Source organism: Cyanistes caeruleus, chromosome 4 (assembly GCF_971803275.1).
Source record: "Cyanistes caeruleus chromosome 4, bCyaCae1.hap1.1, whole genome shotgun sequence".
Lineage (NCBI taxonomy): Eukaryota > Metazoa > Chordata > Aves > Passeriformes > Paridae > Cyanistes > Cyanistes caeruleus.
In genome coordinates this window covers 4,056,307-4,081,303 of record NC_141704.1, presented here as the reverse complement: position 1 = coordinate 4,081,303, position 24,997 = coordinate 4,056,307, and the positions used below count along the sequence as shown (strand labels likewise).

At 44.0% G+C, this 24,997-nt stretch overlaps 1 protein-coding gene across 6 annotated transcripts in view; it reads left to right on the top strand.

Moving 5' to 3' along the window:
• Positions 1 to 24,997, top strand: part of PRKCQ (protein kinase C theta) — a 52,179-nt gene that overhangs the window by 8,279 nt on the left and 18,903 nt on the right. For 4 of the 6 annotated variants that reach the window (XR_015286055.1, XM_086886434.1, XM_086886435.1 and 1 more), the window contains 12 exons: positions 5,364 to 5,757; positions 6,908 to 7,033; positions 12,793 to 12,992; positions 14,092 to 14,152; positions 15,763 to 15,925; positions 16,510 to 16,541; positions 16,634 to 16,719; positions 17,769 to 17,898; positions 18,554 to 18,663; positions 18,818 to 18,935; positions 19,936 to 20,111; positions 23,187 to 23,360. Coding sequence is in view for 4 of the 6 variants with exons in the window: in XM_086886434.1 (XP_086742560.1) it covers positions 6,916 to 7,033; positions 12,793 to 12,992; positions 14,092 to 14,152; positions 15,763 to 15,925; positions 16,510 to 16,541; positions 16,634 to 16,719; positions 17,769 to 17,898; positions 18,554 to 18,663; positions 18,818 to 18,935; positions 19,936 to 20,111; positions 23,187 to 23,360 (1,368 nt within the window). In the remaining 2 variants the exon portion in view is untranslated. Of the gene's footprint in view, positions 1 to 5,363; positions 5,758 to 6,907; positions 7,034 to 12,271; positions 12,449 to 12,792; positions 12,993 to 14,091; positions 14,153 to 15,762; positions 15,926 to 16,509; positions 16,542 to 16,633; positions 16,720 to 17,768; positions 17,899 to 18,553; positions 18,664 to 18,817; positions 18,936 to 19,935; positions 20,112 to 23,186; positions 23,361 to 24,997 lie in introns of those variants that run through there. The other 2 variants (XR_015286056.1, XM_086886437.1) reach the window with 1 other exon arrangement.

Here is a 24,997-nt window from a genome sequence, read left to right as displayed (position 1 = left end):
ACCCCAAAAATGCACAAAAAAAGGAGAATGTTTTAGAAAGGGGATTTTTCCAACAGTACAAGTCAGAAAGATTGCTTTGCTTCAGAACCACACGTGAAAAAATTCATTAAATGTGAGATAAAAAGGGATCTGACCTGTCTTTGGGGACAGGACCTGGAGGGGTTTAATCAAAATAAAGATTTGGTGGGTCTGCTCTGCTTCTCTTTCCAGTTTGCACAAATAACAAGGATTTCGGCTTTAAAAGCCCTGCCAACGTAGATAAATTCAATTGTCTGCTGGAAAACAAAAGGGATGTCTGAGATCCTTCTTTTGGTGTAAGAATTTGTCTCCTTGATGAGCAAATTAAAAAGTGCTCAGGGGTGTTCCTGTGCACAGGACCCTTTTTCCTTTTCTAAGCAGATTCCAGAGTGGATGGTTTTGGTGTGGCCCTCACACAGATGTTTTTCAGTCTCTCCAAGCTGTCATCACCATTAGACACGAATGCATCTGCTCCTGGATCAAACCCTAAAATCTGGGTTCTTTTCACTGGTCAGCTGAACATCAGTGCTAGGACTGACCTTGGCCACCTTTGTGGAGCAGAAACAGCAGTTCCAGGATGGGTTTGGCTTTATTTGAAATACCCTCTTTAGGATGGGAAGATGCACCCCCTACAAATGTTTCTCTGTCTCTACTGGATGTTCTGGGAGCTGGGCTGGCAGTGCACTGCAGTTGTCTCTGTACATTCCTCTGAATCCACCCTTAATCTCTTCACAGGCAGCCAGGCTAGGATTTCCCACTCTTTATCTCAACCAAAGGGCAGTTGCTACACACACCCCCACCCCCCCCATCATCATCATTATCATCACTCCTGCTTAGGACAGGCCTCATGTCCCTGCTGGGTCAGTCAGAACAGGGGATGGCTGCAGCTGCAAACTTGGCTGGTCAAGCAGAGAAAAGAGGGGTTGCTTTTAGAGAAATCTGCTCTTGAGAGACATCAGGCTTGACAGGGGGTGAAAAGCTGAACAAAATCCTTGGGCATAGCCTGTGTTTAGGTCATGTTGAAGGAACTGTTATGTGGAGAGCCAAGGGGATAGCAGAGCACAGATTGGTTTGAAGGCCCAGCTAAAAATGTGTCTCTAGAAAGAGAAGTCCATCCTAGAGTCCATGGGTGGATGTAGTGACCAGTGGCATTCCCAGCAGCTATTTCCTGCTATTCCCCAGTGGGATGGACACCAACCCTTCTGCAGGTGTAAATCTGTTCACCTGTGTTAACTCCACTGGGGCTTAATCATGTTTAAGATCTGAAAACAGACCTGAGGCTCTGGTCTTACCTTGTGCACCACAAATGCAACAAAAGAAAACCCCAGCTCACCAGAGTCCAGAGTTTGCAGGGTATACACAGGAGCTAGGTACCACCATACACCACTCACTCAAAACACAGCTTCCCAAGACATCCCAGAGAGTTTTAAAGAGAAATGCCCATCCCTGTGCCTGGCACTGGTCCTAGAAAAGCCTGCAAGCCTCATTTCCAGAAGGGAAGGAAATGCTTTGCCCAGGTCTGCCTCATCTGTAAGTGGTGGGAAAGGGTTTGTATGGAGAGCACCACCTGTTTTGAAATCAAATGGTTTCAGGAAGTTTTGGGAGGCTCTTCAGTTGCATGGAGTCTGGTATTATGCCAATCCCATCAGAGGCTGCTGGTCCTGGCTTGCCTCACTCTCTCCCTCCTCCTTTTTGTGAGATGTTGGAGACGGGGTGGCTGACTACAGAGAAAGGGAAAATCAAAGGGCTCTGCAAATTCCCTTCCTTTTCCTCCTCTGATCCACATCCCTATCAAAAGAAAGTGTGAGAAATGTTGGATGGCACCCAGAAGGGTTCTGAACTTCCTCCTTCATGAGCAGGCTGGTTTGATCTCCTTTGAAATAGCAGTTGATAGAGGCACCCAGAATGAGTCTGGGGAGTTATTTAGAACCCCATTCCCTCCTGCTTGGTCTGTGGGATAGGAGGACTCAGGGGGTGGAGAAAGGGACTTCAGCCATCACTGCTGGTGTTCAGTGTTGCTCTTGAAACCTGCAAGAAGGCCTTGAGGTGTGTAATGCTCATGTGCAGATCTCCACCAGCCTTACAAACAGATGGGTTAGAACCTGCCTTGGGGATGCCTTGGGAAGTGGGTGAAAGAAAGTTCATACCCTCCAGCTATAACTTCTGGATCCTTTCCCTCTTAGTGATGCTGATCTGGAGATTATGAACTCATTTTGCAAGCAGTTTTGCATGAAAAAAAAAGGAGAGACAGCTAGAAATATTCCCTCTGACCTCGAGAAAATGACACTTTGATGACATTAGGAAAGCAGCATCTCAAATCCAGAAATATTTCCCTTTTCAGTTGGCCCTTGTTCAGTAAATTGCCATCTTTACTGTGTCATACATGCATCCTTTTTCAGTCAGTGAAAGGCAAAAGCACAAATCCCATCACAGGCAGCTGTGCTCCATCCAGATCTTCTGCTGGCTGGGAGCAGGAGCTCATTTCTTCCTTTCTACTTAACCACAATTGATTAAGGATGTTAAGGAGTTTATTACTTCCTAATATCATCTGGCAATGATTTCCATATGTTGCATTATTCTCCAGAGTGGGCAGAGCTCCCCTGTGCCAGCAAAGTGGGGTGCAGCATTGCTGAACCCCAATTACTCTGTATTTAATGTTTCACTGTAGGAGAGGTTGCAGGTGGCCTCTTACAGAAAACTGCATTTCATCCTTGGTTTTCAGATTCCTCACAGTATCCTTTCCACTGGGAAATTAAGCAGACACTCTCCATATCCAGTGCAGCTGTTTCTGGTGTTAAATTAAACTGCTGCTATTACAGCGAGCCATGCTGGAGCTGTGTTGTTGCTTAATTGTTTATGGCCATGGATGCCAGCCAAGTAGCAGTCCTGTAGTGGCAAACACTGGAAATCTGACCTGGAAAACAGATGTTTGGGCCAAAGCCAAGGTGGTTTCAGGAAAGAGTGGGAGAGAAGCAGGAAACCAGTTATCTGTCTGATTTATTGGGCAGGGTAAAGAAATCCACCCCAGAGCAGAGTGCTCACACAAGGCTGGTATGGCAGTAAACTCTGGTTTTAGCAAGCTTGAGCCAGCCTTTGCAAAGCTTAGAAGGGCAGCTGTTGGTATCAGTGCTGACTCTGGCTGTGCCAAACCCACGTGCTTTGCAGCTGGTGAAAAATTCTCACCTGTTTGCTGGAGGCTGCAGAGCATCTCCTGCAATAAACTGGTTTGTGTGAAGTCCCAGCACAAGTCTTTTAGATTTGATACATTGAAGGGAACCATTGAAATTTTAATGGTTTGAGGAATCAGATCAAAACCAGATCTTCCAGTGAAGGTGCTTCCTGTGAACAGATCATCCCCAGATATTCCCACTGGCTCTCAAAGGAGGGGAATCTCACACAGGTGGTTCCAGCTCAGGATCTGAGGGTGCCAATTCCTCTCTCAGGAGTGCAGGTGACTGCCTGACATGGGGATGCAGATGCTGCAGACATCTGGCTCTTGGTGAGATCTATCCCACTGTGTCTTCACAGAAGCACGGGCTGTGTGAGCTTTGAAGTGACCTCTCTGTGTCCCACTCTCCCATCCAAACAGGGACACTGGGAGCTGCCCTGGATCCTGCCCAGATGGCTTTTGAATATTTCAGGAGTGAAGATTCCACAACATCTCTGGGATACCTGATCAGGAGGTGCTTGATTGCACAGAGCCAAAATGAAGTGTTGCACTGGAGGGGAGGGAGGGAACATCCAGCATTTAAGATGAAGGAAAATTTTAAATGTCACTGCTTGTGGAACTGATCCACAGACCTGAACAGGCCTTGTAGCACATCCAAGCAGTAATTTTTGGAACAGTGGTAGGAGTATTTAGCAGGACAAGATGCTTTCACAGTTCTACCTATGTTGTGAATACATTGATTTAATTGAAGTGTGATAAATTTCAACTCAGACATTTAGTCCTGATTTTATTTCTTTAGCACCTGAGTTGATAGTGTCACCACATTTTACTGCTGAGGAGCCATCAAAAGATCTTTGGATTCTTTTAGCAGCACTCATGTTCTTAGATGACCAGCATACTGACTAATAATTCTGACTGGCACTCTGAGCTTTTAAAGGTGAATTTGGAAAGTCCTGGTAAGGGAATGCTTAACCCCTTGCACTTTCTCCTGCTCTTGCTTGCTGAAAAACAGGTTCTTAAAGCCAGAAATAGGAAATAGGGATTTGGAAGAGGATCATAATTTTCTCTTGCCCAGCAGTGACCAGAATTGGTGGAGTATGGTAAAGGCAGAGAAGACATTTCTGTTCACACAGAGTTTCAATGAAGATGTTTTGCCTGTTGGTTTTAGTCTTTGGCCATCTTTAGCTTTCCACACTGATGCTATAGTATATACAGTTCCTTGTATTTCTCTTCTGCTGCCAGAAACCCTTTGATTTGTTTTTCCTTTAGTCTTTAGACTTCATAGGCTTCTTGTTTTTTGAAACAAAGGAAATGTCTAAGTAATAATAAATGTCTGCATCACACAGAGATTGAAAATAAACATGCATATATTTCTTTCCACTGAAGAGATTTTTTCTTTCTTAATTTGATCAGGTTTCTCTGCTTCTGACAGCTGAGGCAGAACTTCGAGCCTTTTCTTGCCATGGGGCACTCACAAACCACTCACTATACTTCTCTGCAGTGCCACAGGTCTCTGCTTGAGGATCTGTCTAAATGCAAGTGGCTCTCCAAAGCAGCTTCACCAGGCACTTGGCTAATGTGAAACATCCTTCAGTGATGCTGCCCTCGTCCAGAGGAGAACAGGATTGTCTTGATTGCCTATATCCAGCATCACCTGGTGCTTTGCCTTCTCCCCCAACTTCTGGGAATTTGCAGAAGCCTGATGTTTTCCTGGTCGAGGGCAATGCCACATGCAGAGATCCATGACCTCTGCATTCCTAGAGATACACAATGGACATGAGTCACAGGACATTTTCCTCTTTCTCTGCTCCATTGTCTCTTCCTCAGAATGATGGTTTTCTTCTCTTTTAAGTGCAGTATCCAAGACAGTTTGTGACTTTTTCCTGTTTTCCTGAAAACTCAGCCTGGTTGTTGGCTAACACATCCAGGAGCTCAAATGGGAATGAGAGTCTTCAGATGCTGTTTATCATATAAATTGGCCTGATGTAGAGTAGTAAATTCAGGAAAACCTTCTGGGAAGGCAAATTCTTTGTCAGAGAACATGGACAGTTGGCTTCATGAGCCATCTGTGTCGGAAAATGTTGGAATGTGAGTGCTCAGTGCTTATGAATACTCAGCCAGAAGATTTGTTGTTCCAGACCAAGCAATAACTGCAGCTGTTTGTTTTATAAAACAGGAAGGAAGGAGAAGATCTCATCAGATCCAGGATACAAGTGGAACAACAACCTGCTGCAACCTGGCCGTGCGCTGATGAAAAGTTGTTCTGGGTTTTGTAGCAGCCCCAGACTTTTGTACGAGGGGCTGATGGAAACTCATTGCTCCACACTGCTGGGGAGGAGAGAAGACACTCAAGCAAAGGGATTCCTCTTGTTTCCTCAAGTTTTCCTCTCTCCTTGATGGTCTTGCCTCCTGTGTCCTTGAACAGAGAGGCAGGTTTTGAAGTCAGCCTGGCCAGAGGAGCAGTTATTTCTTCAGCTGAGAAAAACCTTTCCATGGTGTCCACAACAGTGATGAAAAGAGAAGCCCCTCTTAGAGACTGAACTTATCTGTCAGGAAAATACCATTTACAGGTAAGAAAATGCTGTTCCCAGCAAAGAACATGGAACTTCTTCCATGTGAGGCTTAAGAAGCTTCCCTCCAGAAAGATCATTTTTATGTGTAAAATGCAGAAGAGACTTGGCTGCATCCCACACCACAAGTCATTCATCCTTTTGCTGTTGTGCTTGAACAATGTGTCATTGTCAATATATTTGACAGATAACAGCTGGTGATAGCACTGATGTCTTTTAACTCTGGTGGTCCAAGACAGACATCTGCAGCTGAGTTCAAAGTGCCTCTTGCTCCCCATTGATTGGAAGAGAATCCAGGAATGACAAGCTCAGATGATGAGACTAAAGTTGGGTGGTAAATCCCAGTTTTGGGCCCAGATGGTACAATGATGGGCACTAGCTGCAGCAGTTAATAATTTCTGGTTTCACTAAATCTTCTCTCTGAAGGCTTTGAAAGACCAGGCAGAGAAAGTTTTGTACTGTTTCAAGTCAAAGGTTTTTGTAGTGTTTCCTGGCACCTTGACTGTATTTGTTTCTGTTTTCAGCTGCTTAAAATAAATCCCAAAGTGCTGTTTTTTCTGGTGGGGTATTTTGTTTCACTGTCTATAGAACGTGGTTCATATGAGCTGAACTTTCTCTTTATAGCTTCACTTGTGAATATGGTTCAGCACCCAGGAATGCCTGAGCTCCTTTCCATGCTGTATATAAATAGTGCACAGTTATTTCACAGTTTCACATTCAGCTTGCAGGCTTCCAACAGTATTCCCAAACCTCTCTCTGTTCTCATAGCATTCAGAGTCTTGATGTGACTCAACATAAATTACAGCAGAGGTTTATCCCAAGCCAAGAAAGCTCTGATTTGTGACTCCTGTGCATTGTCATCCTCGTTCCCGACGGTCGGTGTGAAGTCATCAGTGCTCAGAGCTGCTCCTGTGGGTTTTTCCAGTCCTGTGATGAGTTCAGCTCTGTGGTTAAGCCAGCAGTTGAGTTTCAGTACCTTGGGCACGTCCAGCAGGGCCGGGTCAGTCGGTGGAAGGAAGTCAGAGAGGCTCCAGCTGGATGGATAACTAGCGGCCGGCGTCCCGCTGTCCGACGGAGATAAGGGGCTGGCTAAAACCAGGGCAATTTTTAGACCCTCTCCCAAGTGTTGCCTGTCTTTTGTTTGGCACAGGACTTGTCATGTCTCCCTTCCTGCGTATTGGTTTGTCCAACTATGACAGCGGCCCTTACCTGCCGTCCCAGGGGGAGGTGATTAACCCCTACTGTGCTGTGATGGTTAAAGAAGCCGTGGAGTCAGGTGAGTGGGGAGGGGTGAAGTGTGGATGGGGGCTTTTATAAGTCATGTCTGTGCTTTTCTGTCATTTCCTGTGTGTGGGTAATGCACTGGTAAATGACAGAATGAACCATAAAATAGGTTGGCTTGGAAGAGACCTCAAAGATCATCCATTTCTAACCCCACGTTAAAAAGATTTGTGAAGCCTTTTGTGGGTCCCAGCACAGTGCAAGTTTGGATTTGGTGTGGTCTACAAGGCAATCTGACTTTAAGATGATGCCAAACAAATCTGTGTCTTCAATTTGAGGATTTTATCAGCTGCATTACAAGCCCCAGCATGTGACAGAGCAGATGAGCTGTATTTGGTTTCACCTTTCCACGAGCAGTTGTTGGTTTGACAGTGGTACAAACCAGACAGGTGAAAACTGAGTGTGCTAAAATATTCTGGCAGGGCCATCTTTGTTAATCACCTTCTCAGGGGGAAACTGACAGACCCATCCACTTCCATAATTATTTAAAAAAAAAGGCACTCAAACAGCCCAGTCTCTGCAGAGAGAGTTAATTTCTCTGTGTAATTGCTGTGCTGTGTAAAAGGTTGGAAAATGAAACCTCCTGAAAAGCTGTTTGCTGTGTCTGGATCTACAGATTGTTGCACATTTATCCTGATGGAACAACACTGATGAGTCCTCCTTTGGAAAATATTTATCATATGTCTTATGCATGAGAATAATTCCAGTGAAAGGATGTAAAGTTTTCTGGTTGTGCTTTTGAAGAATCATGAAGAGCAAGACCTTCAGTGTTAGAGAATTACTCTGTTGGCTGATATTTAGCTTAAATCTTTGATAAATTTCTAATTTGACTGCTGTGATACTTTGAAAAATAAAATCCAGTCAGAAATCCCTATTTATTGAGAATCCCTATGACTGTAATCCCCAGAGGATGTTAAAGTAGTTTAAAAAAATTAGAATTTTAAAATAGTTCAGTATTTCACCAGGGTTCATTTTTTGTTTAAGAGTCAGGATTTATCACAATGAACTTTGTCTTGCCTTAAATGATACTTTAAATAATAATGGAAGATGTGGTGAATAGGAAATTCAAAAGGAAAGAAAATACTGCATGACAAGATATCCCTAAGATCTCACTTTTATCAGAAAATACGTTCTATTTTAGCTCTGTGCAGAGTTTGGCTGTTTGCTTTAATGAGGCTTTTGAAAGCCATAACTCAAATTGAAATCTCTGTCAGTTCAAAAGTGTATAAAACCAATTTGGTCAGAACAGACCTATATTTATTTGTCTGACACAGAGCTGAAAGTGTTTTCTGGTATCCAACAAGCACAAAAGTATTTTATGGGGGATGTTACTTTTGTGCTCCTCAGAGTCAATATCCATAATTATAATAATAATTATTGTTATTTTATTTATTACTGTAATAATTATAATTATTTTAATTATTATTCTAATAAATCCACTACCAAAAATAAATAAAAAATTGTGTTTGAGGGAACTTTTCCCCATTAGTGAGGGCTGAGTGTAGGAAAAGTGACTTTCTGCTATGAGGAGATTTCTGTTTGCTGGGATGTAATTTCATCTGGTGCTGGCTCAGAGCATGGTGGGACAGCCAGAGGGACTCATCTCATCAGTGAACCTCCTGGGACTGATTCACCTCTGACTCCCCTCCTAGGGTGGGCTGAAGACCCGTGGGAGGTGTTAATCTGCTGCTGCTGGAGGGTGTTTAAATGTGTGGATGGCAAACTTTACCTTAAGGGTGAGAAAAGTGAGGCCACCACAGAATCCATCCTCCCTGTAATTCCCAGGTGCTGATGCGTGAGCCATCCCAGCCCTAGGTGAGTGTGGTGAATCACACCTGGAAAAGCCCAATGCAGCACAGACCACTCTGAGGTCTGTGTCTGACCTGCAGGGAGATGAGCCTGGCTCTAAATGCCAGGAACGCTCTCAGCGTCACCATCCCAAGGAGCTGTCATGCTCTTAACAGGCTTCAAGAAGGCAAAAGGTCTCCAGACAAATATTAGCTAAATATATTTGAGGTAGAATCATGGAATCATTAAGAGTGGGCAAGACCTCCAAGAACATCAAGTCCAGCTGTTAATCCAACACTGCCAGTCCCACCACTAAATTGTGTCTTATCCCTGCTTCATGATTATTATTCTTTTGGTCATAATTTGCTCTCCAGCTCCCTGGTTTGACCAAGCACTTACTACTCAGTTGTAATGGGATTAAAAAAAAAAAAAAAAAAATATATATATATATATATATATATATATATATATATATATATATATATATATATATATAGGCTAAAAATTTGGCATGACCAAGGAGTAGGAGTAGACCAGCTGCACAGCTGGAGAGAGATGCAAATCATCCTGACCACCAGCCTTGTGCTCTGACACTTGGCCATGAAGAAGTTTTTCATAGCAGAAATGACTGCTGAGCAGGGCAGGACATGCCTAAGTGTCCAAGGCCAGGTTGGACAGGGCTTGGAGCAACCTGGGATAGTGGAAGTTGTCCCTGCCCGTGTCAGGGAGGTGGAACTGGATGGCTTTTAAGGTCCCTTACAAAATGAACCATTCTGTGGTTCTATGTTTAGCACTGGCAAAGCGTGAGGTTTTTTGGTTTTGTTTTTTGTTGGTTGGGATTTTGCAAACAGAACAATGGCAGATGATAAATGTATATGGTTTCCAAAATCAGGGAGTTTGACTTTGGGTTCATGCCAAAGGCTGTCCCTTGTCAACCAGCCATAGTGACAATGTTATTGGGACAGAAGTCCCCAGGGATCCGGGAGTTATGAACATCCTCTGTGGGCACAAGGATGTCACAGCAAAACCACAGTGAAGAATTTCAGAAGTTCTGGATAGATCTTGGGCAGCCTTTTACATGTTTATTTTGTAAAAGAGACCCTGGCACATTATAATACAATCTGAAAAAAAAGCCAAACCAAAAAAACCAACAAAAGAAACTCCAAAAAACAAAACATACCTCCATACAGTTGGAGGTCTTACAGTAATTTATAACTGACGACAAAATATTTCAGAACTTATATGTGCCTCTGAGATATAAAAAGAGTCTGCCCTTTAAAAGTGGCTTCTGCCTTCACAAGCCACCTGGCCGAGTGCCATTTTGCCACCTGCCTTGGTGACATTTGCTTCATGAAGGATCCTGCTCTGGGTTTGAACTCAGCAAAGCCTCCAGGAAAAGCGCTCCCAGCTACAGTGGAAGATGCTCCCCAGGAAAGACAGTTGCTATTTCATTTTTCAGGAACCCGGGGTTGGATTAATCCCTGGCAGAATTCCACAGCCGTCAGCGGGGACGCATCAGGGGTGACTGTCTGATCCCATCTATCGGGCAGCTCATTCACATTCCAGGGTTTGTTTATTTAAGTCTGGTGTCCTGGAGTGCAAGGCAAATGAAAGCACTTGTTTTGCAAGTACTGTGTCTCACATCTGTGGCTTTTTCACTGATGCATTAAAGAAATAATGGTCCTTTACTGAGACTTCTGTTTCCTGGGATGCTGGAAAGTTCATGTCTCATTTTTGTCTCTGATATTTTGTGAATTAGTCCTCTCATTTAGGGAAAGATTTTCTTCAGCACATGTCACATTCCAGGCTATCAGCTGCATGTTATTTTCCATCTGGGATTATTGGAAATAGAAGCAGGGTCTTTAGACAGGGATCACAGGTTGCTGCTTTTTTTTTATTCCTTCAGCTTCAGCATTTGATGGGTTGGGCATTTGCAGAGGGTAACTGTGATATAGAATTTACCTTAACTAAGGTTTTTACTGTATGAAGTAAACCTGGCTCTGTGAGATAAATAAATCTGGCTGAGACTCTTCAGAGAGACCCAGTTACAAAGAATCTTCTGCAAACTTCAGAGATATCCATTTTTTTACCTATCACCATATTAAGATGCTGTGAAGGAAGAGGAATTAAAGCATTAGGGAGAGTTTGTTTCATTGAAAACTCTACATCCCTGAGGGATGGTTACAGGTCTTCAGGACAGTTCATGTTTTAACATCCCTTAGCTGGCTACTGGACTGGACATTAATCCCAAAGTGCACCCAGCTTTTGGGGGATTTGAAGCACATCTGTCATTTTGCAGTGCCTTGGGACAGATAAATGTTGTGGTTTTAAAGCAGCAGCTAAAAAATCATTAGAAAACTTACTTATTTTTTGCTGTGAGATATGGATTAGAACAAGACCAAAACAGGCTTAAAACTCAAAAGGAATAAAGAAAGTTTATTAACAAAACTACAAGAATAAGAAAACCAGAATAAAACTTCCAGAAAATCCTTTTTCCCCTCACTACCCAACCATTCTCTTTTTCACATGACAACATAGAGACAAAAAAACTTTGGTGTTTACAAGAGTCTCAATTCTTACTATAGTCTTTCCATCAGTTTTTGTAGAGAAACAGAAGTCTTATTCTGCTAATCTATGGAGTTTCTCACAAGAAAACTATTTCTGTTATAGCTTTCTATTTCTCTGATGCCAGCTGCCCGGAAAAATCTTCCATCAGTAGTCTCCTCCCATTTCACATCACTCTGAGGTGTGTTATGGGTCAAATGAGTCTAGGGATGTAATTTTTTAAGGATGAGTTATTCAAAGGCAAAAGTTCTCTTCTTCTGTCTCTGTGAGCCTCCCTGGAAGCAGAAGTTTTCTCTTTGCCTCTACAAAGGTACAAATCTTCAACTTCTCTCTGTTCCAGCACTTCAGTGTATCACAATCACTTTACTTTTTGCTCAAAATCCACACTTTGAACTACTCTATTCCTCCCAGTATGCTCTGTCATGAATTAAAGGAGTTTTTTCAGAACACTATTGTCCATTTCCATAGCTTTAACAGAAAAATATTTCAGCTTATTAAAGCATCTCCTTATTCTCTACCTCTTCTGAAGCTTAATTTCTTTCTTTACTGTCTCTGATAGTTTATAAAGTCTCTTTACATGTTGATTACTCTCTCTTTCTCTCTATGGAAAAAAAAGGATTAATCTGCAAGTCTCATCTGGGTAGTGAAAGAGTTAAAATCTTGCTCAGGCTTTGTAGATGGTTCTGTGATCTCTGCCGGAGCAGCGTCTGGAGCTATCTGCAATGGAAGATTGTTCATGGCTGCTCTGGAGAGTGTGGTCACTACCTCAGCCCACCGCAGGTCAAGAGCGTTTTTCTTTCTTTACTTGGCAGTCTCTGGTGAATTGAGTCACAGCAAAATCTGCAGCTGAGCCAGGGACTGGCCGGCACCGGCCTGGCTCGGCCTGGGCCTGGGGCAAGCCCCGCAGGCCCCATCTCCGGGCCGGGAGCCACAGCAGGCCCAGCCCAGCCCCGGCCCAGGCCACATGGCCTGGGCAGGGAACGGGAAGCCAGCTAAAGCTCAGTTACCTTTCACAGCCAGGAAACAAAGAGACAAATTCCCAGGCTTAGGGCTTAAGGTGGTGTTCATAGGTTGATCTCACTTTTCAATGGTCAAATCTGCTGTCACTTCTTAGAAGTGGCTAGTTGTTGGCTGGGAGAAAACTCCTACCAGACTCCAGCAGCTTTAACTTCCTTAGGTGTTTCTCTTTGTTTTCTTAAATGTTAATCTATCACAATGATAAACAAGGGAGTGGTCTGGGATGGAGTTTACCTGATTAGAAGTGGGTATTTATGGTGTTGGATTCAGCATTAGAGATCTCCTCAACAGAACTGATGGAAATTACTTTCTTTAGGGTAAGTATCTGTATTTGGTCTCATGAACCACCCTCACTGCATGGATTTGTACTCTCCTTCTCGACAGAGAATGGCCAAGTGTACGTGCAGAAGAAGCCCACCATGTACCCACCCTGGAACAGCACTTTTGATGCCCACATTAACAATGGCCGGGTCATGCACATTGTGGTCAAGGACAAAAGTGCTGAAATGGTCTCGGAAACCACAGTGGAGCTCAAGGTGCTGGCAGAGAGGTGCAAAAAGAGCAATGGGAAGACAGAGATATGGGTGAGCATCACTCTCTCCTCCTGCAGGATGTGCTGGGGAGCTGCTGCAGGGTAAGGGCATGTGTTCTTGTGCCCATGCCAGGCTATGGCTGTCACCAGTGGGGACTGGCTGGAATAATGTTTTCAGACTACTTGGGTGTGATTTGAGGAAGAGACTTGTCAGAGGAGAAGAGCTTGGCACTTTTATTTTAATTGAAACCTACCCTATGCTAGTGAGGATCCTGCTTCAGGTGAGCTGTGCCCACGTATTAATCTTTGCTGAGGAAACCCACTGGGAATAAGTGCTAGTATGACTGGCTGAACATGAGTCATTTTATATTCTCTGGGGCAACAGCTTTAAAAATTTTATCTAATATCAAGTAGCTGATTCACAGCTGCCTGAGTTCAGAGTTATGTCAGAGCAACTCCTTAAAAATCACTGAAGTTATGGTGGCGTAAATTTGAACATTCTTCACAAGAATGCTAAGTGCAAAGCTGTGTTCCCTGGTAGTCCAAGCAAGAAAGATCTTGGCAGAAATCTTTAAACTGTAGCATCCAGATTATGCATAATCCGGTGGATTCAGATTTGCAAAGGTACTTATGGATGATAAGTCAGGCAGGTGGGAATTGCCAAGTCCCAGAAAGTGCCTGAATAAGCTTGTAGCATCCCTCAGGTTGACTGTAAAGAAGTTAGGCTTGCAGAACTGAGTGCCTAAAAAATTTCAGCATCACCTGTCTGAAACTGGCTGGGGTTTTTGAACTTCTCCCACTTTCCCCTTACAGAATCCATTGGGAACAAGTGTTCTCTATAGATAGTGCTGGTCCTAATTTGGTGTCTAAAAAGCTGCCTACATCTTCTGTGGTTTAATCACATTCATCTCTCCTATCATGCTGCTCTGAGTGTTTGATATGAGGTGATCAGCCCTCCTCTCTCTGTAGTTGCTCCTACCCTGCCTTGTTGCCTCACATGGGTATGAGCAACCTGAAAATTAGCATTCATTGCTATTCATCAGCTCCCACTGGGAAAAGGAGATCGCTTGAAAGTCATCTGAAATGATTTTTCCTTCTCTGAATGACTGTTTAATGGACTTTTTTTCTTATTTTTCACTTATCTCAACCAGCTAGAACTGAAGCCTCAAGGGCGAATGCTGATGAATGCAAGATACTTCCTGGAAATAAGTGGCAAGTGATTCTGTTTGTTAATTTATAGCTGTGATTTTTGGGCTGTGGGGCAGACATGGTTTCTTCACTAAAAGCAGTGCCTATGTTATTACTGACTGATCCATAAGAACAAACACAACTGTTTGAAAAGAAAACTCCTGAAAAGTAATTTTTATTGCATGGTGACTATTCTTCTGAGATTTGCAAGGCAGATTTTTTGGCTGGTTTACCATTAAATGGCAGATATTCCCATTATGCTAAACAAGACAGAAGAGATACAGAAGCAGCTAGCTCTCTCTGAAATCATTCTGCTTAATGTACCACAAGAAATACATGGAGGTGCTGGAGCATGTCCAGAGAAGGGAATGGAGCTGAGGAAAGGTCTGGAGCACCAGGAGGGGTTGAGGGAGCTGGGGAAGGGGCTCAGCCTGGAGAAAAGAGGGATTGGGGGACCCTGTGGCTCTGCACAACTCCCTGACAGGAGGGGACAGCCGGGGGTCAGGCTCTGCTTCCAGGGGACAGGAGGAGAGGGAACAGCCTCAGGCTGGGCCAGGGGAAGGTTAGGGCTGTTAGGGAAAATTTCTTGTCTAAAGGGCTGCATTCTGCTTTGTTGAAGAGAACGGGTTTAATTCAAATGCTTGGTCTTATTCTCCCATCTTTGTTGCAAAAATTCTCATATCCTCAGGTGCAGGGTGAAGCTGTGAGATGCAGACATCTGGAAGGCTCTTCTGTTTATAGAAACAGAGAAGCACTGAAAGCAGCCATGGCCATGCTGATATTTTCTTAACTATCCCTACCTTTAATATAGATTGGACTGCTGTTTGTATGTTATAAGGTGTTACAGAGGCCAAAGCACAGAAAATGCAAGCTGTGCTTCAATTACAAATATCAAGATCAGCATCAGATCACACAGGGGGCCAGTTCCCACAGGTCACCTGTGTGACTCACTGTGCAGTGCAGGAGTGAAACAGACACCGTTTTCCTGCATGAATATCAGATTTGTTGGCACGAGTGCATGTAGCACGTGAAGTCAGAATTGGTTTGTTTGCTGTCCCAAAAAGTTTAAATAACTGTGAATAACAGCAATGGCACAGCAAACAGCAAAGTAAGTGTTGGCATGGAAACATAACAAGGAGAATATCCTAGGGACATAAATATCTGCTTAGTGACACATGTATGTGCACACAGAAAGGATTCTGTTATATATATATATATATATATATATATATATATATATATCACACAAGTGTGTTTGTGCCCATATATCAGTAATAATTAATTTTTATGTAATTTCATCCTTTTTAGGGTGTGCTTCTTCAGTGCCATACAAAGTTAGAATTTTATGTTTAAATTACCTCTCCTTGGGAAATTTTCATTCTGCGTTCCAAAAGCAGCATTATTAATAGTCAAGGGAGCTCAGACACTCAAATCTAAAGTCATTTTAGTGTAGGAATGGTGGATAAAAACCATCCAAATGAGACTTTTGTGGGTTTCATAAAATGGTATTTCTTTGAGTATTCATTACTGTGAGTGAATCATCAGCTTCAGTCATGTTGTATTTGGGCAACTGCATTTTCTCAAGGTGCCTGATCAGGACAATGTGCACTTAACTATCTTTTTTCTCCTCCCAGATGCGAAGGACCTGGCTGACTGCGAGACTGAAGGCTTCTTCTCCTTGCACCAGCGCAGGGGAGCCATCAAACAGGCCAAAATCCACAACGTCAAGTGTCATGAGTTTACAGCCACCTTCTTTCCACAACCCACTTTCTGCTCAGTGTGCCACGAGTTTGTGTGGTAAATAGAAAAGGATCTGTGCTTCTTCTTGCAGCCCTAGGAAGCAGTTCTGGTGTCAGTCTGGCACTTGGGAATGTGATTTAGTGTTGGATATGGCAGATCTGGGTTAATGGTTGGACTCGATGACTTTAAAGGTCTTTTCCAACCCAAAAGATTCCATGATTCCCTGATGAATATCTGTGCTCCTCCTGTAAGACCCTTGGCATCTTAAGTGTAGAGTTATTGCATCACTTAAAGGATGTGGTTTGCAGCTGCAATTCCAACAGTGACAATTCCCCTCACTTTTTAATTTATTGTGTACCAATATTTTTGAGTTTGGAGAAATGCACAGGCATTTCTTATCAGTCCAGTTTGCTATTAGGATATCGTGAAATTCAGGACGTGAATGTGTGCTGAAAAGGCTATGAGAACCACAGAGAATCACTCCACCATTAGATTGAATGAAGATAATGAAATTAAATAATCTCTACAAAGAGTGATAGAAAGCAAAGTGATTTTGTTCTCTTTCTTTGATAATTATTGCTCTCCTTTATTCTACTGAGGCTGTCAGACAACTCATCTAACCACTGCTCTATTCATTTCAGGGGTCTGAATAAACAAGGCTATCAATGCAGACGTAAGAAAGTTTTTGTTTTTTATTGTCATTATTTACTTCATCTTTTCTTACGGAATTTCTTTATTAACACCATGACACACTTGCTGTTGCAGAATGTAACGCTGCCATTCATAAGAAGTGCATTGACAAAGTAATAGCCAAGTGTACAGGATCAGCAATCAATAGCAGAGAAACAATGGTAGGTGGTGCTATTACTATTATTATTATTGCTGTTATTTTATTTTATTATTATGATTCCTTTTTAAAAAAACTTGAGTGTCATTCAGATCTCTCCTACATCACTGCAAAGCAACTTCTGATGAAGCAAAAAGGTCCTTCTGAGCTAAGGACTCTGTGATCTGATCTGTGCCCTGTGCTTTTTATGTTTCCTGTGATTTCATTACCTCCTACTTAAGATTTACTCAAATGCAGCTGCAAAATAAGCAGTTGCTGAATCAGAACTGACATTTTTCTAATTCATAAAGTATAACTCAGAGGAAAGTCATGGACACAAGGTGGAGATTTACTGGAGAAAACTCTTCACTATCCAGTGTTAGGCTGGACATCAGATTTTCAGATTTATGCTTAAACATCCCATTCTGTGTTATCTGAAACAGTCAGTGAGAGATCTGATAACTTTGCTATTATTTGCTTTATTTTTCTCATGTCAGTTTATTCTAAACTTTTCTTTTTGGTAGGCAAAAACAGACCTTAAACTCCTGATAGGACTATTTCCTTTACTTTGTGTCCTACAGGTTCTGTTCACTCTCAGTCCCACCCTGTTCTCCTTCTACAGTTTTTATAGATGAGATTGCTCTCACTTCTCTTCTGACATCTCCAGGGTAGATGTAACCAACTTTGTCATCACCTTTTGTACTAAAAGAATTACAACAGGCTCTTCCAAGGAGTGATTCATGATAACAAATGTAGATATCCATTGCAGGATGAGGTGAATAATGTTTAAAAGTATCAATGTTTTCCCATTGAGGATTAGGGGAGCCTGGGTATGTGAATGAAGCACAAGCAGTCCTTTGGTCAAGGCCAGGGAGGAAATGACCCAATTCCCTCTGAACTGCAGTTACTATATATCAAAATTTGGGTTTGTGTGCCTGATAGACAGTTTCTGACTGGCAGTCATACCCGAGGATAAGAGGGCAGTGGACAAACCAACATTTGTGGCACACGTTTGGTTTTCCACGTGGAGCTGAGGTGGAAATGAGGGTTTTCAGCCTGGCTTTTGTCTTGCAGTTCCACAAGGAGAGGTTCAAGATAGACATGCCTCACCGCTTCAAAGTCTACAACTACAAGAGCCCCACCTTCTGTGAGCACTGTGGCACCCTCCTCTGGGGCCTGGCACGGCAGGGGCTGAAGTGTGATGGTGAGTCCCTGGAAAAGGTGGCACCAGCTGAGCATGGCACTCATGAGAGACCCTTTGTTGTCTCTGGAGGGTGGCAGTCTGAAAATCCAAATCTCATTTATTGCTCTTCTCTGCAATACCAGTATGAGGTGGCACCCAGGAGGGTGAAGGAGTGGTCTACAGGACTGTCCTTTAAGGAGGATCATTCTTCAAGAGTGAGGACAACTGTCCATATACTGTGAGATATTTGATCCAAAAGGACGATGAGTTGCTTCCCAGAGAGACAAAGAACATCACAGTGACACTGCTGATCTTCCCAAATCACTCTCAGTATGAACTTGCAAGCTCTATTTCCCCTATCAGGCACAAGATATTTCACTGTCTTCATAATCCTAAACCAATGGGAGAATCCTATTCTGTGATTACAGTTTATCTCTGAGGTAATGGCTTGTAGTTTTGGTAGCCTGTGCTTGCAAATGCTGATGGATGTGGAAATGCAACCTCTGGCCAGAAGAAAATACAAAACTAGTCTCCATAGGGAACCAAAAAATCACCTGAGTGCCATTTCAATAACTCTAAAGGTGGCTGATCTCTGCCCCTGACCAACAGCAGCACTTGCTCCCACCCAACCCTTTACAGCCTTCACTGTCCTGACACCTCATGTTCTTTCTTTCAGAGTGTGGCATGAACGTCCACCACAAGTGCCAGACAAAAGTAGCAAATCTTTGTGGAGTGAACCAGAAACTAATGGCTGAAGCTCTGGCAATGATAGAGAGCACTCAGCAGGTAAATGGTTTAAGGATTTTTAGTTGCTTTTCTCATAAGCAAAGACCTCTTCTAGATCTTGGTTTTTGTGAGTCACGCTCAAGAAGTCATGGTATTGTTCATAAGCTCAGCACGAGACTTTCAGCTCAAAAATTTGCTGCTTTTTGTGCCCCAGGCTCGCTGCCAGCGTGACAGTGAACAGATCTCCAGGGATGGACCTCTGGAAATCGGCTTCCCTGTCCCTGTGAAGGATGTGACACCACTTCAGGCCTTGCCAGCATCCACAAAAAAAGGTAATTCCTCCTGGTAATATGGAGCAGCAGCTTTATTGTTGTTTGGTTGGTACGTGGTTAGTTGGAGGGGAGCGGGGAATTTATTACTGATCTCTAAACAGAATATTTGGAATTCTTCTGATCACCATGGAAAATTTTCTTTCTGATTTCATATTTTTGGGTGGAGGTTGACTTCTGGTAGCTTTGAAAATCACTGATAGACCTCCACTCACCCAGGAGCTGATCTAGGTGTCACAGCTCTCTATGCTACAAGAACAGATGTGTAGGAGGGTACATGAGAGACTGTCTCCTTTGGACCCCAAGGAGAAATAAATGATGTCCCCATCTCTGTTTCTTTTTGTTCTGTTCAACAAGTAGAATTGACTATGCTGGTGTGAAACAGTAAAGCCTCAGGTGGCTTCACAACTGTTTCACATGTTCACTGTTTGTCTCCTGGGTAGTGTTCTGTGGTTTAGAACAGTTACAGCAATGGGATAGATCCAGTGGGGGACAAAGTCTCTTACAAGTTCTTATAAATCCAGGCTAGTGGAGTATTGAAAAAACTCTGAGTGATTCTACTCCAGGATGGCTGGAATGGTTGCTCTGGAATGCTTCACATCCAGAATGCCATCCCACCTTTTCATCTAGCTTTGCCTAGGGTTTTGAAAAGACCTTGAAGAAATGGAACCACATTGTAATGGCAAGCAGCAAGGACTGGCGAAGACAGGTGGCCAGAAATTAAGGATTTGGTGCCACAAAACAGAAAGACAGATAAAGGAGTTTATAAAGTGATTTGTAAATTTTAAAAAAGCTACTGAAGAAGATGCAGTTTCCACTGGAGTAAAGCTTCCTCTGGAGAGAAAACAGTGTGGGAGCAGAGCCAGTCTACTTAGAGATGGCCACCACACTTCCATTTGATTGAAATACCCTTTTAAACCTCTAAGCAGAAAACCTGTGAATATTCTGGGAATTTTCTGCTCCTGTCCAGGGGTTTATGTGTGTGCTTTGATGTGTGTTGCAGAGCCACAAGGCATCTCCTGGGAGACTCCAGTGGAGGGCACAGTGAAGGGGGAGTCTCTCATAGAGTCAGACTTGGGAGGACAGTCCCAGGAACAGCAGGAGCACCAAGTGCAGTTAAAACTGACCATTGAAGATTTTGTCCTGCACAAGATGCTGGGGAAGGGCAGTTTTGGCAAGGTAAGCACTGGGACTGGGACACTACTGTGTGCTTTCACATGTTGCTTTGTGTGGCACTAAATAACATCTGGTTTGAAGGGACACTTAGGAAAAAGCATGGAATCATTTAGGTTGGAAAAGACCTCTAAGGTTATTGCATCCAACTGCTAAGCCAGCACTGCCAAGTCCACCACTATACTGTGTCCCCAAGTGCCACATCCATGTGTTTTCTGAACACTTTCAGGGAAGGTGACTCCACCATTTCCCTAGTCAGCCCCATCCAATGCCTGATCACTCTCCTAGCAAAGAAAATTTTTCTAATATCCCATCTCAACCTCCCTTGGAACAACTTGAGGCCATTTTGTCTTGTCCTGCCCCTGTTCCCTGGGAGCAGGGCCTGACCCCTCCCTGCTGTCCCCTCCTGTCAGGGAGTTTTGCAGAGCCACAAGGTCCCTCCTGAGCTTTCTTTTCTCCAGGATGAGCCACTTTCCCAGCTCCCTCAGCTGCTCCTGGTACTCCAGCCCCTTCCCCAGCTCCATTCCCTTCCCTGGACACACTCCAGCACCTCAGTGTCTTTCTTGTAGTGATAGACCCAAAACTGAATACAGGATATGAGGTGTGGCCTCTCCAGTGCCCAGTACAGGTCACTGCCTCAGTCCTGCTGCCACACAATGGCTGATAATTCTCCAAGTCTTCATAAAATCCTTGCTCTGGCTGAATCCTGAACTCCATCTTCTCCTCACCTTGTCCTTCTCCCTGTCCCATTAGTTGCTCTCTCATGACTATCCATGACAGGACAGGAATGCCCCAGGTAGGGCTTCAACTTCCCCTTCTGTGCAGGTTGATGGATCCTGGATGTCCCCAGAGAGCTGGTGGGAAAGGTGTCTATGCTGTCCCTCTTCACAGGGAGGTGGCATCATGAGCTGAGAAGCTGAGTGTGGATCACCTCTGCTCTCCAGAGCAGCAGGTCCCCAGCTGGGAACAGTAACTGCTCTTTCGCAGCTCTGATCTGTGCTGGAGCCCAAAGAAAATTTTGCAACAGCCAAGAATTTGTGATTTTGAAACAAGAATGTTCTGTTTTCAGTGGATTCATTAATCCTGATGAATTGTGGATTGTTCTTCCCTGCTGCAGCTATCCCCTGCGAGGGGACTCATGTTACTCAGTGCCAGCACAAGGCTGTGAGAAGTGATTTCAGAGGGACTCCACGTTGTATTTTCACAGCCAATAACAAGAAGGAGTATGGATCACATTGCTCGCATCCCACACCTTTCCAAGGGGGAAACTGTGCCTTGACAAAGGGCTGCTTTTTGCCTGCTAAATGATCTGGAGCAATTGCTGCAGCCAGTTCTTCAGCTGGTGGAATATTTCCTGTGTTGGCCTTTCATACTTGAAAGTAATAGAATCATAGAATGCTTTGAGTTGAAGGGGACCTTAAAGACCATCTAGTTCCAACTCAGTGGACATAGAAACTTTCTACTAGAAAGTGTTGTGTCTACTTGTTATGTCCACAGTTTGCATGGGAACCAGAGCTGAGGCATCTCACAGCTAAACCAGAATTTCCCAAACCCACATTCCAGATGATCCTGAAACCAAGAGCTCAGATATAATAGAAGCATTTTTATTGGAAGGAAAGCATCTCTGGAGGTCTTCTAATCTAAACATTCCTCAAAATAGGTCTATGAGATGAGGTTGCTCAGGTGTTCATCTATTCAAGTCTTGAATTACATTGAAGAACATTCTGTACCTTGTTTTAGCCCTCATGCTGCATAGACTCTCCAAGTCTGCAAGCTTCTGCATCTCTCTAAAGTGCACATTGTGGGTGTGGAGAAGATGGGCCATTTCATGCCTTTCTGCAACAAAAACTCACCCACAGGTTTCCTGTGTTGGTGTCACTCCTGGTGCCCTCATTTGCTTGGAGCGAGATTCACTTCCCCATAGAGGGGACAAGATGTGCAGATCTCAGTGCCCAAGGAGTCTCTCCAGCTCTGGGTGATCCTTGGAGGTTGAGGGGAAGATCCATGAGGATATCTCCCACTACCACCTCTGTACATGATCTGGCATTGCCTATCTGCTCCTTGGGAGTCACAGCACAGGTCACAAATGCAGCACATTCCCCAGTTTCCCCAGGAGAGCAGTGCCCAGCACAAACATCAGGGTAAAAAGGGTGCCTGCAGCATCAGCACTGTGAGCATTTCTGGTCATTCAGTGCAGAGACAGAGGGAGGCTCTAGGCTCTACTCTCTGTCTGGTGCTACAAAGTGAAATGCAGCAGTAGCCAAAAGGGTAAATAAAACTTTTGTCAGGGCTAAAACGTGTCCGAGCTTACTCAGTAAATAACGTCTGGTAGAGAACTTCAAAGACCTCTTTGATGAATCTTATACATTTATTCAGTCTATAGAAACAGGGTCAGCGGGCTGTTAGTGTGAAGATCAGGGCTGTCACTGCCTTCCAGCAGAGATCTCTTTGCTCTGTGGTCTCTAGAAAACTCTTTGCTGCTCCAGGGCTCATTTTCCCTGTCTATAAAAATAGACAGAGGTCATAACTCCTCTGGGATGTGTTTTCCCATTTTCAGAGAACTCCTGCAAAAGCATGGGAGACCCAGCCTGTGTGTTCAGACCTGAAAACTGGGAGGAAGGAGAGAAAGACATCTTATATAAAACCAGTCTAGATACTGGTGGACATTATTTTCCAGCTGCTGAAGATCTGGTGCAGGGTATTTGCATTTCAAATGCTGACAAAGCAATAATCTGTGTTTTGTTATTTGAAGTCAGAACACAGGAAATGTATCTCAGGAGCATTTGCATGAAGATGGTTTTTGTTATCAGAGGTGTTTGGCTCTCTGGCATGTCCTGTCCATCCAAGCATGGAGGACCCTGCTCCTGTAGTTGCCAAGAACTTCTCGTCCTTCTCCAGGAGTTCATAAAACTATTCTGGGTCTGGGGAGCAAACCCAAAGTCTTCAATGGCAGAATGGAGCCTTAAGGATCAAGGTTTTTAAGGTGTACCCCAGTGAATTCCCAGGAGCTCAGCTCCCACGCTCACATGGCTGTTCTGAGAGGAGATAATCCCTCTTTCTGAGCAGCTGTTTCTATTTTAGGTGTTCCTGGCCGAGCTGAAGAGCACAGACCAGTATTTTGCTGTGAAAGCCCTGAAGAAGGATGTGGTGCTGATGGATGATGATGTTGAGTGTACAATGGTGGAGAAGAGAGTCCTCTCCTTGGCTTGGGAGCATCCATTCCTCACTCACGTCTTCTGCACGTTCCAGACCAAGGTAAGACAAGGATCTGACACTTTCTTCCACAGGCTGAGAATGCTTTACTGAAATACTTAGTGAAGGGCTTCATCCTGCTGGGGTCCACCTGTGACATGAAGTGGTGCTGAGGGAAGGGATCTTCAGATTAATCACACAAGAAATGTCTCCAGAAATTTAATCTACTTTCCCAACATCAATCTGGGGATGGGATGGTGTATTTGAGGATTATGGCATCCAAGACTCATTGAGGTAAAATCTGCTGGTAAAATCTGCATCCTGGTACCCTGGGCTAAGGCTGCACCTACAGCCAGGGTAAGGTGCCCACGCTGATGTGTTATCTGAACCTCTTGGACCATGAAGCATTGTGCTGCAGCTAGCCTAGATCAAAGCCAACTCAAGGAACACTAGTTTTGGAGGATAAACACGCTGCCATTCACTTCTTTGCCCCCAGTTACTCTTAAGTGGTGTCAACACTGGTGGTTCTGCAGTTCACAGGGGAAGCACAGAGCACCACCCAAAATCTCACTTGTGACTCCAAACCAAAACCAATTAAATAATACACATATTTTCATGGCTCTACATGCCAACAACCACCAACTGTTTAGCTTCCCAGAGCCACAACCAACAGCCTTAACACCAAAGCACACACAAGGCATAGAAAGAAACAATGGAAGTTTGTCTTCTCTGTCCAACCTACTCAATCCATTCCTGAGACGTGATTGATATCTCTTAGCTCAAATTCAGAGCAGCACTGCCTCATGGCTGCTTGTTCAGGGTTTTGTTATGATGTTCCCAGTCCCTGCTCAGCCCCAGGATTTAGTGGCACAAAGCACTGCTCAGTGTAAGGCTAGGACCTGCTCAGTAGGAGCTTCTTCTGCAAGGTCAGGGTCTCTGTGGTAGATCCCAGTCATCTGTGGGATGTGTAACCTGTTTCAAGACAGGTTAAATTTATAACAGGGAGAATCTAGGAAGTGCTGTGACACTGAGCCCAGGCATTCATGTTTAACACCTTTGGGACTGATAATGAGGATAACGTGTCCTGGGAATGGATCCTTGCCTGGCAAGGAAAGGAATTAACTTCCTACTTGGGAGAAGGAGGGGGGTGATGACTAGTTTTCAGAGGAAAATACAAGTGCCACAACTCCAAAAGCAAAGCAAATCAATATTTAATTGAAGAGATAAAACATTCACAACAGTCACAGCTCTAAGAGGGAGCTTTTCCTCCAGGGATTGCTGCCTGTATCTCCAGAGGGATACTGGCTGAGGCCAGCAGCTGAACTATGCTGTCTGTAGTCCAGCCTGGCCTGGAAGCTGTAGATCAGGCTCAGGATGGACACAGCAGGGACAGTATGCAGCTTTAGGCTCAGGCAGTGCAGGCAGGCAAGTGTCCCCTTCCCTCATTAGACCATGGCAAAAAGAGGAGAGACCAAATGGAGTCATGTCAGGATCCAGGTGGGATTTACTGTCTGTTCAAGGGGGTGCTTCCAGCCACTGAAAACCTGAAGGATGGAAAAGCAGTGAGTGTCTGAAAAATTCATGGGTGCCAGGCTCAAAAAGCCAGATTATTTTTCTTCTGCACTTCTGGGCAGCAGAACAGCATTGCCCTCCTGTCATGGAGGAAGAATGTCCATCCATCTCATCCCAAGCCGTTGTTG